The 14,665-nt window shown below is 38.4% G+C and overlaps 1 protein-coding gene across 1 annotated transcript in view; it reads right to left on the bottom strand.

Moving 5' to 3' along the window:
* Positions 1 to 5,013: 5,013 nt before the first annotated feature.
* The window catches only part of dmrt1 (doublesex and mab-3 related transcription factor 1), a 29,404-nt gene continuing 19,752 nt past the window's right edge, over positions 5,014 to 14,665 (bottom strand). Inside the window, exon 5 of the mRNA XM_087176069.1 lies at positions 5,014 to 7,377. Coding sequence (XP_087032195.1) covers positions 7,226 to 7,377 — 152 coding nt within the window. The 3' untranslated portion in view covers positions 5,014 to 7,225. The remainder of the gene's footprint in view (positions 7,378 to 14,665) is intronic.

Raw genomic sequence — 14,665 nt, 5'->3', positions numbered from 1 at the left:
ACTATCAACTACAGCCACCACACACTAACTACAGCCACCACACATACTATCAACTACAGCCACCACACATACTATCAACTACAGCCACCACACACTAACTACAGCCACCACACATACTATCAACTACAGCCACCACACACTGTCAACTACAGCCACCACACATACTATCAACTACAGCCACCACACACTAACTACAGCCACCCCACACTGTCAACTACAGCCACCACACACACTAACTACAGCCTCCACACACACTAACTACAGCCACCACACACACTAACTACAGCCACCACATACACACTGTCAACTACAGCCACCACACACACTAACTACAGCCACCACACACACACTATCAACTACAGCCACCACATACACTAAACTACAGCCACCACACACACTAACTACAGCCACCACACACACAAACTACAGCCACCACACACACTAACTACAGCCACCACACACACTATCAACTACAGCCTCCACACACACTGTCAACTACAGCCACCACACACACTATCAACTACAGCCTCCACACACACTATCAACTACAGCCACCACACACACTAACTACAGCCTCCACACACACTGTCAACTACAGCCTCCACACACACTAACTACAGCCACTGCCTGATAGTACTGTATATACAGAAATATTGGCTATTAGCATTTTAAAATAATTTCACGGGATAGTTTTATTAATTAATTAGAGTTGATACTGAACTATTGGTAGTTACGTGCTGTAATTTACATATTACATATAACTTCATACTGTATATTGGCACGTTCTTGGGACAACAGGATGTAACCATGTAACTGTTTTGACTCCATTACCCAGAAACCCTGAAACATGTTTACCCACCCAGCAGGTCTATGATGCTTTTTAACAAAAAAGAAATGACAGGTTTGAAATGAGACAGTTTGATCTTTACTCTCAGGGTAAGACTCGTAGCTTCATGTGGGCAGAAAAGTTTTCAAAAGAATCTGAGGTTCCACCGACAGCCTGTGATTTACAGCGTCGTTTTGTTGGATGAATCACGTACTAATAAAATACTTTAAATATATTTAAATACCAGCAGGAACCAGCAAGTGCAGTGGAAGAAAACGAGACCGTGGGGAACATGGGAGTGTTTCAGAAGAAAGGACAAATCAATTATGGCATTTCTTGTATTTTTATTAATACTGGGTGCCTGCAGAATACAGTACTGGGAAACAAAACTGAAGTTTGGGAAAATGGTTTAATGTATTGGCCTCATGAACACTCACAGCTGAACCACGTACCCATGATTGTGTCGTGTCAACAGTGCAGGTCCAGGACTTGGATAGAAGTGAACAGTCAGTTCTCATAGTCGGTGTGTTGGGTTCCTGTTCGACCTTGACGAGGGTCAAATCATTATGACTGGGTCAGAGCACCTGCTGACACTGTGAAAAGAAACTCTCTTCTGTAAACTTCTTCCGGGTTTTTTAAGCATTTAAATATTTTCTCGAGCTGCTGAAATATCTGCCCAAATTTGCTTTTACTTTAACCAGATTTGTTTCATGTTGTTTCTGTTTGCTGCTGTGATCAAAGTTTAGCAGTGAGAACCCGCACTCTTTCCTCCTTCTACAGTCTGTAGAAATACGGAGCAGCTCTGCAGACGCTCACAGGTGTTTTCAGGTGTTCTGGCTCCTCAGGTTGAAGTTTGCCTGGGTGCCACCAAACAAGAAAGAGTGAGGGAGGGAAAATACAGTTTGAATGCTCCCACACAGTCCTGAGAGGAGGCCTCCACTCAGGACTGTGTCGCTGTAATGATGTTGCAGATGACTGCCAGTGATTGTGAGTCATTCTCACAAATTAAACTCCACCGTATGACGAGTGTACGCAACTTTAATCTTTCCCGATGATATAACGCCCCACAGAGTGATGCAGTGAATAAAACTATTGTGTCTGCGGTCTTGAGATGTCTGTGAAGTGGATTCTCTCCAAAATCTGCCCAGGAACAGAGTGAGCTGCTTTACAAAGTCAGAGAGCAGTTAACCACATAACCAGCGAAGACTCCTAACTGGCTAACAGATAATATGATCTGTAAAACCTTTATCCTGATTATTAATCATCAGCAAAGACTTCACATCAGTTCATGCACCACCCTGTAATTAAATTGTAGTGACATTGTTTTTAGTTTGCATTAACTTAATTGTCATTTTATTGTTTATTATCATGTGTCTTTATTAATATGGGTTCTTTAACACCCTGAGTATCTTTTTTTTTTCATTTTGTAACAAGCAGCTCCAGATTTTCAACTGAAAGTGTTTTAACTGTGCAACAAATAACTAAACTGTCGAGCCTTGAACCTGCCAGAAATCTTTCCAGATTAACTCCAACATGATGAGTGAAAGTGAAATTAAAATTGAGGGCTTTTATCGGCTCCTAACGAGAGAATGAGAAACTGCAGGGACACAGGTGTTGGTGGTAATTAGATCACATTTGACCACTGAACATTTTAGATATTTGTTTTTAAGAATTTTACTTGACTCGTGTCTAGTTTAGTCCCTCAAGATCCAAACATCCTGACTGTGTCTTACTAAACATTGGGGAAAATGGGAGTGAGATTTGTTTTGAGGCTCAGGTCTTGAATAAGTCGCCTGGTATTAACAAGCAGATGCAGAATATGTGTGATAGTAATTTTATCTTCAAAGACACTTTAAAAGTGTTGAAGGCGTGTGAATGAGTTTGTGTTCTGTTGGAGACGTTGGAGGTTTATTCGATATCAGAAGTTCCCGATATCTCAGATTGTGAATTACAAGTTCTCCTTTACAAGAGAACAAACTCATGTGGAACAACAGGTACTTTCTATTAGGAAATCGTTGATCTTAGAGGCTACAATATTAAAAATTTTTTTAGAGAATATGATAGTGATTAAGTTTGCTCCACCTCCCATTAAAACAAGGATTCAGCAGCTTTTCTTGCACTGACTTCTTGAGGTTCACTAATGGGATCATTCAAGATGTTTAATCAACAGGATATTACCCCAATCAGCTGAAAAGAAAATACGCTATAGGGAAACCAAGAGGCAAAGAAACCATATTTGTCTGATCCACTTCCGCCTGAAGCAGCCAAAAAAATGAGCTTTAAAATCCTGAATTACATCTATTTATCCAATGACTTTGTGCATAAAAAGGTTTATTTGGGATAAAAATTCACTCCTGAAAAGGAGGCTAAGATTGTAGAACATATTTTCTTTCAGTGTGAATCTGTGCAGGAATTATGGCTCCAATAATAATTTCTACTATAAAAGAGAAAAACTAGAATTTTCAGGTAAATAATTAGATTTTGTTCAGTAAACATTTTATTTTTACTTGTGAATATTTAAAGGGTAACAGACAGAAACACCATAAAACTTTTTTTTCTCCTTTACTGGACATGTTTATGCTTCTTAAAAAAGACCCTCACTCTCAGTTAATTACTCTGATTTTGTGTCTGTGTACAATGTACACTGAGCTACGCCTTAAAAGTTTGCACCTGAATTTAAGTTTCAAGTTTCCGTTTCCACCTCTGAGCCGGCAGCGTCCTCCTCCACGCTGTCTGTCTGTATCGAGCCGCCATCACTCCACCAGGAGGTGTCACGGTGGGATCCGAGCAGATTTTATCTATTATGGGAGGGCATGATTCATGGAGGCAGAGGCAGCTCAAGGAAAACCAATCCTGTGACACTTTCTCCCCTGCGCTGTACACAGGGCAGCGGCAGCTACAGAAGGACAAGGCAGCGGCAGCCGGTCGCCCCTGACAACCGTGATAAAATGGCCTTCCTTAACTAAACTCATAAAGCACAGGGCAATAAAACTCAATCTTCTGTAAAATCCAATTAAGTCATTATCTGACTGATTGTATCTTTAATTGAAAACAGAAGTGACAGTAAATTTCTGTGATATATCAGGATCAATCGATACTGCTGTACAATCTGGTCTCAAGAGGTGATTTATAATGTCAAAGCCTCATAGGTAACTCCACATTCTTCTCTCTAAAACCACTGGTGGATGAAATTAAGAGTAAGTGCGTTTCATAAAAAAACAAGATGGTCACGTTATTGATTACAACAGATGGGGCAGAATCCAATGAATGTTCCCACAGCGCAGCAGAAAGAAAATACAAGTAATTTTCTGAGTCGGTTTTATATTGTTGTTCCCAGCACGCCATCACATTTACACTCCATCACTTAGAGCGTTTTTATTTCCCTAAAACTTGTAGCAACATAAACTCAGAGACTCCAAATTACTTTTGCTGCTGTCTTATTCAAACACAAACACAAATAAACACTTTCAAAGCATGCAGTTCAAAACGAATCTCCATAAAACACAAAACGCATAAAGAATATACAGTACAGCGGTGAGCTAGTCAGCGTCACAACAGCAGGAAGTTGGAAAGAAAAAATCTCGTCTGAGTTGTTTTTTAATTAACACTTAAACAGCACAATTGAAAAGTGGGCAACGCAGGATTTCTTTCATTAGTTCATGAAGTAAAAAAAACAACAGAAGTGAGTTTGTGTTGGAGTTATTACTGTTTATATGCAAATGTTAACGCACGATATTCTATCTGTTAAAAGCACAACTGTAGAGTTTACAAGGGCTGCAACTGCAGCAGTCATTTTTGTTATGGATTAATCTGTTATTTCTCTGATTAATAATGGATTAGTTATTTGGTCCGTAAAGCATCAGAAAACAATGAAAAGTGTCTCATCTTCAAACCAATCAACAGTTCAAATCCCCAAAATATAAAATTTACCATTAAACTACTAATTCTAACATTTAAGAAGCTGAAAACAACAAATGTTTAGCTTGAAAATGCCTTAAATGATTATCAGAATTAGTTGCTGATTCCTTTTCTGGATCGATTTATCAATTATTATTGCTTGAGCTCTGCACATCACAAATTCAGCCCCTCAGCCTCTGCTGCGTCTCCATCTACCTGAGTGTGTGAAAGTTGTAAACAGTAACCCGTGCGCATAGAAGACCTCCCGCACTGAAGGGGTTATTGTACAATAGACATGCAAATCCTGTGGAATAAATGACACCGGTGGATCAGTGCCATAAATAAGCAGGCGATGCTCATCACCCGCCGACACAGAACACAATGATTCATGTCTAACCTGCCTGTTGTGTTATTTTTTTTGTTGTTTTTTTACTCCCTGCTAACGCTCCAGTCGCACTCAGGATATTCTCAGTGTCTCGGACAGTGTGTTTTCTGCTTTAAACTTTAATTCACAGACAAAGGGGAAAAAAAGTTTTAGCATCTTCAAACTCAGCTGACTTTAATACAACGATCTGATGATCTGTTGTTCAGGGATAAATGACTGTTTTCAATGGTGCAGGTAAGAAAATGTCCACGTACAAATCTGGGCTAAATTTGTTTAAAAGTGGATGTTTTAAATGGAACTGGACAGATAAATCCTCCAGGTTTATAAACAGCCATCATTATTAGATTATTCCAGATTATTCCAGATGCTTGTATGTTTGAGGTAATTTGGAGAGGGTTATAATATAGTTTATGTAATGTCTGCAGTCTTCAACGGCATCTTAATGACAATATATCAAAAAGAAATGGGTCCTAACTACACACAGAAATATGTAACTTTAGGTCACAATTTTCAAATGTGTCTTAAAACAAAGGTCAGGTGCCCGTATGAAGACTGAAGCAGGTTTTTTCCAGCTGTAATCGCTCCTCCTCTTCGTACTGGACATTAACAGATCCATTCGTCACATGTTTTCAGTGATGGGGACCAAAATTCACAGTCACCACTTTTGTGCAAAATTACATTTCAAAGTTTATCTGAAGATAAAGCAGTCCGACGGACATCTTTGAAAGTTACATCTTTACAGCACCAAGCTCTGTGTTTTTGTTACGGTGCTTCGACTGCAGCTCAACAGAGAAACACAAAGACAAGAGTGTAACTTCGGAAGATGTCCACTTCATTTGATTAACTCACATTTGATAAACTGAAGCTTCAGATTAAGTTCAGATTTTGTCCCCCATCACTTCCATTAAAAGTGCATTATGAACAGGACAGTATGAACAAGACGGAGGATTACAGCCAGAAAAACCTCTTTCAGTGTCCATACAAACTGCTGAGTGTTGTTTTAAGACAAATAATCAGTTGATTACTTTTTCAGATGAATCGATTAATTGCTTTGTCTACACAAAGTGGAGAGTTCAAGTTAATATCTTCAAATGTCTTGATTAATCTGTCCAACAAAGATATTTATTTTACAGTGATATGACAAAGAAACACAAATCGTCAGTTTTTTTTTCTTGAAAAATGTCTAAAATTATTAATCGAATATCAAAATAGTCAATTAATTTTTTTGTCAATCAACTAATCCATTAATCGACTGATTGTTGCAGCTCAGACAAAAATGTAGTCCAATTTTAACCGAGATGTCTGGACGTCTTTTAAAACACGAAGCACCAGAAAGGTGGGGTCAACTTTTTTAGTCTATTTCAAAAGCTCACAAACTCATAATAATAACAGTATGTAGTGCATTTCAACCAGGGGAAAATTACAAGAAATTAATGCACATACTGACATTTGGCCAAAATTCACTTCTGACATTTTCTAAATAAGTGCTTGAGACGTGCAGTAACAGAGCTCCAGTTTGTCTAAAAATCTATCTCAAAGTCTGAAATCTGATTGTCAAAAACAGTCCACTAATATCCAACTGCACTGAACTAAACTAAACTAAACTAAACTGAACAGATCTCTACTAACTCACTGTTAATGTAAACACTTCATGACTGATACTGTGTGAAAACTGCACTAGTCAATTTACTGAAAGAAAGGACTTTAATATCATTATTCTGCAAAACTGTGTCATTTTATCTTCTAGTCACCGTTAACTTTCAGTAATTTGGCCCAACCTTGATTACTGACAATTAAGAGATTCATTTACTGTACATTTACTCAACTTTCAAAACAACGTTTCTCTGATATTTGCATGTTATTTGTGAACTTGAAAATCTTTTTTTGTTTTTTGTTTCATTTTCTCTGCTGGTGAACTGGCTTCAGCAAAAGATTTAACAGCTGTTATAAATGAACTAAAATCTCAATGACACTATGGATTATATGTTTTTTATGTGCTTTTTGGACAGAAACAGAGAAGCCTGAAGCAACACTGAACTATGAAACTGTTTTTCAAGAACAACTTGTTTTTTTTTCTCAACTGATCTCATAATGCTTTTGTCATATCCTTAGCTTCTTTATTTGGTGGCGGATGTGTCGGCGATGGAGTTGGAGAAGTTGGCCGTCTCGTCGCTGGCCTCAGGCTTGACGACAGAGTTAACCAGGGAGATGATGGACCCGCAGGTCATGGTGGAGTCGTGAGCGCCGGTGATGCTGCTGGGTGAGAAAGCTGCGGGGATGAGACAGAAAACATCGTCCTGATCAGAGGTGAACAGGTTCTTTCAGGTTCTGTTTTTTTCATTCTTCACACAGCTGCTTCAACCGAGTACAATAACGTGAAAGCCTCTGAAACTGTCTGATGTGCGCTTATCCTCATTTGTACAATTCATCCCGTCGTGCCCCTCACTATCGAAAGGTTTCCATCCAGAGGTAGCACAGGTTGTTCTTAAACACGAGTGGACTACACTCGTTATCGTGCCTGAACACAGTCTATGTAGAGACTGACGGAGGACTGAAGCTGCTGCTGCTTTGCGTATGTTTTGCTTTCGGTAAGGATGCCACGATTACATTTTCCTGCCACCGATACCAGTCATCAATGAGTGAGATTGGCCGATCCATGGTCAAAACCGATCATTTTTGGCATGCATTGCAGATGCCGTGCGTTATATCAGTCTCACACACTTAGTAAAAGTTCCACATGGCCGACATGTTTTGTGTTGGTGGTCTGTCACATGCCGGCGCATTGAACAAGGTGAGAGGAGGGACTACACTACACAGCACACAGAGTATTAACCACAGGTGATGCATTAATTCCAATCTACCGATCACATATTTTTAATGAAAATTGGTGGATAATGATCAGCAGCCAATCAATCAGGACCTCCCTAGCATTCGCTACACAGCCTGTGCAAAAATGTACAAGGACATCACAATAAACAAGCCTCCAGTCTCCTCCTGTGTGCTATCTGACATCAACAATTTTCCATGAATCAAGACTCCACTCTTTATCTGGTTGTGCTTCTGTTCTAATGCTCATACAGCCCTTCAGTCTTGTGGTGAGCGCTTGAATTTGAAGACAAAAACAGGAAGTCACTGACGAGTTAAATGCAACAACTGGTGTTGAATTTTGACACTGATGGGACAGGTTGTATCAGGCAAGTAGTGTGGGCACTAGCACTGGTTGCATGGACTCACCAAACAAATGTTTATCAGGAAGTGAATTACAGGATCAGAAGGAAAACCTGTTCACTGAACTGATCAGGTTTTAGCAGTGATGAGTGCTGGATTTATGTATTTGTAGAATTTAGCTGCTGGAGGAGACTAGTCCTCTGTGTGAGATCAAAATCCTTAACTCGTCCTTATCTCCACAAACTGGGCCTTTACAAAATGTGTTTGGTTAAAATACCTCTCCTTGGATAATGTTTGGACGAAGGATAATGGTAAAGTATATTTATGCCTTTGAAAAATAGATAAACCTCAAATCTTTCACAGCTCTGGAGCTACAAATCTTTTTCCTGGATACTCCTCAAAGTCATTAATATGATAAATTCATATTGCCTGGTGTAGGTAGACAGTACAGCAGCACACATAAAATAAAAATGTCTTTGCACTGTAAGGAGAGTAAATAAAACGGAGAAGAGAAATACTATAGTGAGACAGACAAAACAGCAGAGTCGTATCATCAGAACAAACGGTCCTCTGTGTTAGTGCTGTATTCACCTGATATAAATACGACTGTAGAGTAAAATGATTCTTAGCAAAGCTCGGGATTTATAGCAAATTGAATCAGTCAGCAAAGAGGGAACAACGAGAACACTAAAGAAAAGTATTAGACCTTTTACCGTTAACATGAGAGATCAGAGCACCCACCCATTTTAACACTCGTTCTACAGCTACAGCACACACAGTAATAACACTGAGGCTGGTTAACAACAATCCACTGTGTTTGTACACTCATTCACACTGCCAACGTTTCACACTCACTCTCTTTTTGTTTTGGTGTTGTAATGAGGTAATTGGTCGATTGATTATTAATGGCTTATCTTTTAATTAAGGGAAAAAGCCCCTGGCTCCAGATTCTCAAGTGAGAGGATTTGACTAGTCAAAAAAAAAAAGTCAATTGGAGCTCTGGGTATTTTTCACTAGGGCATCAACTAACGATTATTTTATTAATTTTTTTGATTGATCAAAAAATAATGTGAGAAAATAGTAAAAATGACCAATCATTTCCTAAAACCAGGTGTCACCTGAAGGCTTATTTTCTCAGTTCACACAGGACAGAGAAACAGTGAATATTCATTTTTGAGAAGCTGAAACTTATAATCCTTTAGCATTTTTGCTTGAAAAATGATAATTATTAAAATAATTGCCACAGTTTTGCTCTGGATTGATAATTGACGATTAATTGGCTAATCTTTTATCTTGTATTTTCCAGAGAGATTTTATAGGGTATACCGTAGATAAATCTATCACTTATTTCTCAGTTAAATGATAATAAAAATAAACATTAGAGGGGTTTTGGTATCTTATTGCTTTTTAATTTGTGTTTAGGACTGGTTATTATTTGAAAATATTCTATACTATTGCCACTACAATACCTGCATGTCAGCACTGACAGCAAAACAATACATTTTGGTACTTTACTTTGAAAAATTAAAATTTGTCACATTTTTCTATAAAACCATTATTTAATTTAAAAAAGAAGCAAAACCTTATGAAATGTTAAATGTTGTCTAATGTAACATATACGCCGCCATACAAGAACATTACCTAAATAAAATAGTCTGAAATTGTGATTTTAAATCAGAAGCTATCAAAGAATAAGTAAACAAGGATATGACTGACAGACGTTTGGCAACTGACAGTTTTCAATAGTTGAACTGAAGTTCAATATTCAGCCTTCAACCTGGAAAGGAATGCGGGATCATTAGTAGAGCAGAAAACAAGTGTTGATTTATCAATAAGTCAATCAGGAGAAATTTAATCAACAATTCAACAGTTAAAGTAACTTTGGAAAAGAAAAAATGGAAAAAATGAACTCATGTAAATTGTAATTTTGACATATCTTTGAAATTGTGATTCTTCACTGTTTTCACATTTCACAGACCAAATTATTAATTTATTAATCAAGAAAATAATCTGCATATTAATCAATGCTAAAATCAATGATTAGCTGCAGACTTAATCATGAGAGACATGATTATTCTTAAAAGGGGAGGTGACCACTGAAAGACATGTAGGAAATAACTCATGAAATCATTTTATATGGTGAGTTATCTCACAAAATATAATAATCTAAAAACAATCTGTCATTTTTGTTCCTTGTCTGATTATCATGAACCGTCACTTACACAGTTTGACCCAGAATAACCTCCTGATCAGAGAGTAACATCACCATAAACTAGAGCTGATGTCCAGAGTTTCCCAGACTCCTCAGACCTGATTGTCCTCATCCAGGCCTCCCTCTCTCTCTCTCTCTCTCTCTCTCTCTCTCTCTCTCTCTCTCCCTCTCTCTCTCTCTCCCTCTCTCTCTCTCGTCCTCAGCAGCAGTGGGAGGAGAAATGTGGAGTAATTTTTCTCCTCATTAACTTCCTGATTGGTTTCGGACTCCAATTTTTGCCCGTCTGCAGTTTGTCACCAATTCCAAACTGGCAGTTCAATCGTTAATACTAATGTTTGTGTAGCTAAGTGCACCCAGTTTTTTTTTTTTCATCCCTCAGTGATCTACTTGTACAGCAATAACAGCATGTGAGTGGGGGAGAGCAGCTGTGAATTAGCCCGTTCACTGTTAATTCTCTGCCTGTTCATCAGCAGGAAATCTATGATGTAATTAAAGGCTGAAAGCAACTGGACGTGTTAGTTTCACTGGGGATGTTAAATCACGACACACTGTGGTACACATGTTGTCTGCTGCATCCGACTGTCCTCTGCTCTCCTGCTTAATCCAGATTAATGTCTGAAACAGCAGAAAGCCTTGTTCCCTATTAGCCATCAACAACCTGCTAATCACACTGAGGCTGCAACTAATTAAACAACTGACAAATTATTTTCATTGTCCGTAACATTTTCTATTTATCGATTCATCATTTGACCTAAAAAAGTAAGAAAACTATTTAAAAAAGGGTTCCTGAAGACTGAATCAGTAGAGCTTCGTCGATCAACAGAAATCGAATTGCAACTACTTTTGAAATTGATTAAAAATTTCAGTAATTTTTGAAGCAGAAATAGTGAAATGATGGCAAATATTCTCTCAGTCCAGACTCTCAAATGAGATGATTCGCTGCTTTTCTATTGTGAAGTATTGTACACTAGACAATTTTTTGACATTTTATACATCACATTCGATTAATTGAATTAATTAGCAGATAATTGAAAACTACTGTAAGTCCAATCAACAATCCAATCAACAATCCAAAAATAATATAAAATATGAAATTAAGAAAATCCTCACATCTGAAAAGCTGGAACCACATGATGTTTAGCAGTTTTACACGAAAAATCAATAATGGATTGCTTCATTTTTGTTTGTTTGATAAACTGATTAATTATTAGACCAATTAGTCCAATCACTTCAACCCTAAATGTCATGAGCTGACTCCATTATAGATACGCTTCCCTTCTGAATCATCCACTTTTGTACAACTTATTGTACTGTCTTGATTTGATATCACTGATTTCCCCACTTCTATCGTTTACACTGTTACGCTCCACAACTGTATGCAGGCGACTTAACACTGGTTTTAGTTATTTAGTTGCTTTAGCTGGTTTTACTTGTTTAATGCGTGACGAAGACCTATAACTGGCACTAGACTGATTGTTTAACAAGATTCGTGCTGACACTGTGCATGAATCCTCCACTTCAATAGCAGTTGTTCCAATGACACTTAAAACCATAGTTAAGCAACACTTATTTGGGGAACTTAAGCTTCAGCAGACAAGTCTCACACTGTATGAAGTTCTTGAGTTACTGGTTCAAAAGTTAAAAAATTTTTCGCTGCAACAAAACTTTGTTCAACTTCCATCTGACACTTCTCAAAACTTTATTATTTTTTCCACATTTTATTTCAGGTATGAGTTTTTCAGCTGTGACACCACAGTGTTGCTATTACTAAATGTTTAAGTGGGAGCTGTACTAACGAAAATTATTTGAGGTCAGGGCTGTGTATAAACAAATATGTTGTAACGAGGTAGACTTTACCTGCTGTAGATGCTGAAAGAGTTTGCTCTCCTGAATGAACTTTTGCCCTTTTCCCAGTCACTCAGCACTCTATATAAGATTTCCAAACTATTAAACAGTCTTTGTGTGGAATAACAAAAGGAAGCTTTTTTAACCTCCCACTTGTCCTGTTCAGAGAGAGAGAGGGAGGGAGTGAATGAAGGTGCAATCATTTCTGCTGCTGCCAAAGAGGGGAACAAAAGCCCAGATGTGAGAGGAGATGGTAATTCAGTCTGATCCACCGGGGATAAGCTCTCTCTGTGGGTTTCATACTCTACACTCATCCACCGTACACAAGGGTCATAGGGGTAGATAACGCTTAAGTAAACACACACACACACACACACACAGGGGCACACACACACAATTCTGTGTTTAACTGTAGTGATGTTAGTGAGTTTCTCATAAGTGCCAATAAAGACATGGATATAAATTATGACAATTTGCAGGAATAATAATTTCCCATTAACAGAGTAGCTATTATCACCTATTACAAAAGCACAAAATTTTATCATGTCATTGGTTTTTAAGTTGTCATGAGTAACTTAACTAACAAGTCAAAAAGTCAGTAGGATTTATCCTCTGGGAAACATTCATGTCTCAACTAAATTTTCTGCCAATCCACCAAGTAGAAGTTGCGATATTTTATGAAAAGTTTTCTATACAGCCAACAGGAAGCTGAACAGTGGTCAATGCGCAGGCTTCAAGTTATCTAAACAACTTTCTGAATGTGTCAGTGGTGGCCAGGGACAGGAGCACTTAGTGGGGGCGAATATCAAGGGAACAAAAATTCAATCTTAAGAATGAAGAGTTGCCTGTGACATGACAAGGTTGGCCTGGGATTAAATGGCTCCCATTAAAATGATACGAGCTGTGTCCAAAAAAAAAAAAAAAAAAATCGTCCCTGGCCAGTTTGAAAGGGTCCCATGTGTGTCCAACTGAGGACGACCCTTGTAGAGATGGACGCTCCCCTCTCTGGAAATGATATGGGCGTCTGGCTCCTCATCATCAGCCCAGCAGCAGGACTTAATGGTCCAGAAAACGCAGTCAAAGAGCAGACAGGCAGGAAGGCAGGCTTTAAATACTGAGCACTGAACAGTGGAGGCTCATGCCACTCAGCTGATGTTCACACCGCAGACCTTCACCCTCAGTTTCAAATCACTGATCTTATCTGACTTCTTCTGGATGACTCTTAATTCAGAAAGTCTTCTATGATGTGACCAATATATAAATCAATATGAAGTCGCAATGATGCCAGGGAGATACCATAACCACTGTTTTAACACTTTCCATTATTATATGTGCATTGACTGAGCCTGAACTAAAGTTGCAACCCTCCAAGAAATCTCCTAAAGGTTACAATCATATACTACATGGTTTTGCCTGATGCATCTTGGAGGAAACTTCATTGCCCTGTCTGTCAATGTTGGGTGTAAAACAAACAGCAAACCCCAGATTCTGAGTCTTATCTGTGGTTAGGGTTTCAGATTATCCAAAGATTGTGGTTTTGTTTAAGTCTTCAACAAGACTAAGAGTCTACAGCCATGCTAGCAGCTCTGTGAGGCTGTGCTTTCGCACAGTGGTGCAGTTTTGAGCGAAATGCTATCATCAGCATGCTAACATGCTAATAATGGCAATGCTAAAATGCCGATGTTTAGCAGGGATAATGTTTACCGTGTTCACCATCTTAATTAAGCATGCTAACATAACACAAAGTACAGCAGAGGCCAATGTGGGTGTCAGTTCTGAAAGAATATGGCGATAAAACTAAGTTTGACCTGATTTTGGCAGTGGACGAAAAGTTTAGGGATCACCAAAGTTATTTCAATTCTTTCTGAGGGGGACATGAATGTTGGCACCAATTTTTATGGCAATCCATCCAATAGTTGTTGGGGCATTTCACTGAAAACCACAAATCTCAACCTCACGGTGGCTTTAGAGATAAAGTCTGAGGATTAGGGTTGATCCTCTGGGCACTATGAATGTCTGTACCAAATTCCATAGCAGTCCACTTGATAGTTGTCAAGACATGTCACTAAAAATCAACAACTTCAACCAGCCAGTGACTTTAGAGAACGTCAAAGAAATGATAATCACAACTGATATCTTAATGCTACTAAAACCAACCAAATTTTTCACGTAAGAGTTATGGCGTCTGAAATATTTCTGCTGCCACTGGTAAAGAAAATGCCACAAGTGCGTACACTGAACTATGACCACTGCTCTTACAATAAGCCTGAGCTACTGGTAATTTCAAGCCACATCAAACACCTTAATCAGAGAACTAAATAAAGAGTCAAAT

The sequence above is a fragment of the Seriola lalandi genome, unplaced genomic scaffold (genome assembly GCF_002814215.2).
Source record: "Seriola lalandi dorsalis isolate HSWRI2012SDOR001 ecotype SW California unplaced genomic scaffold, Sedor1 jcf7180002054524, whole genome shotgun sequence".
In the NCBI taxonomy this organism is placed as follows: Eukaryota; Metazoa; Chordata; class Actinopteri; order Carangiformes; family Carangidae; genus Seriola; species Seriola lalandi.
Note: the sequence above shows the minus strand (reverse complement) of the source record. Positions and strands in the feature narration are given on the sequence as shown.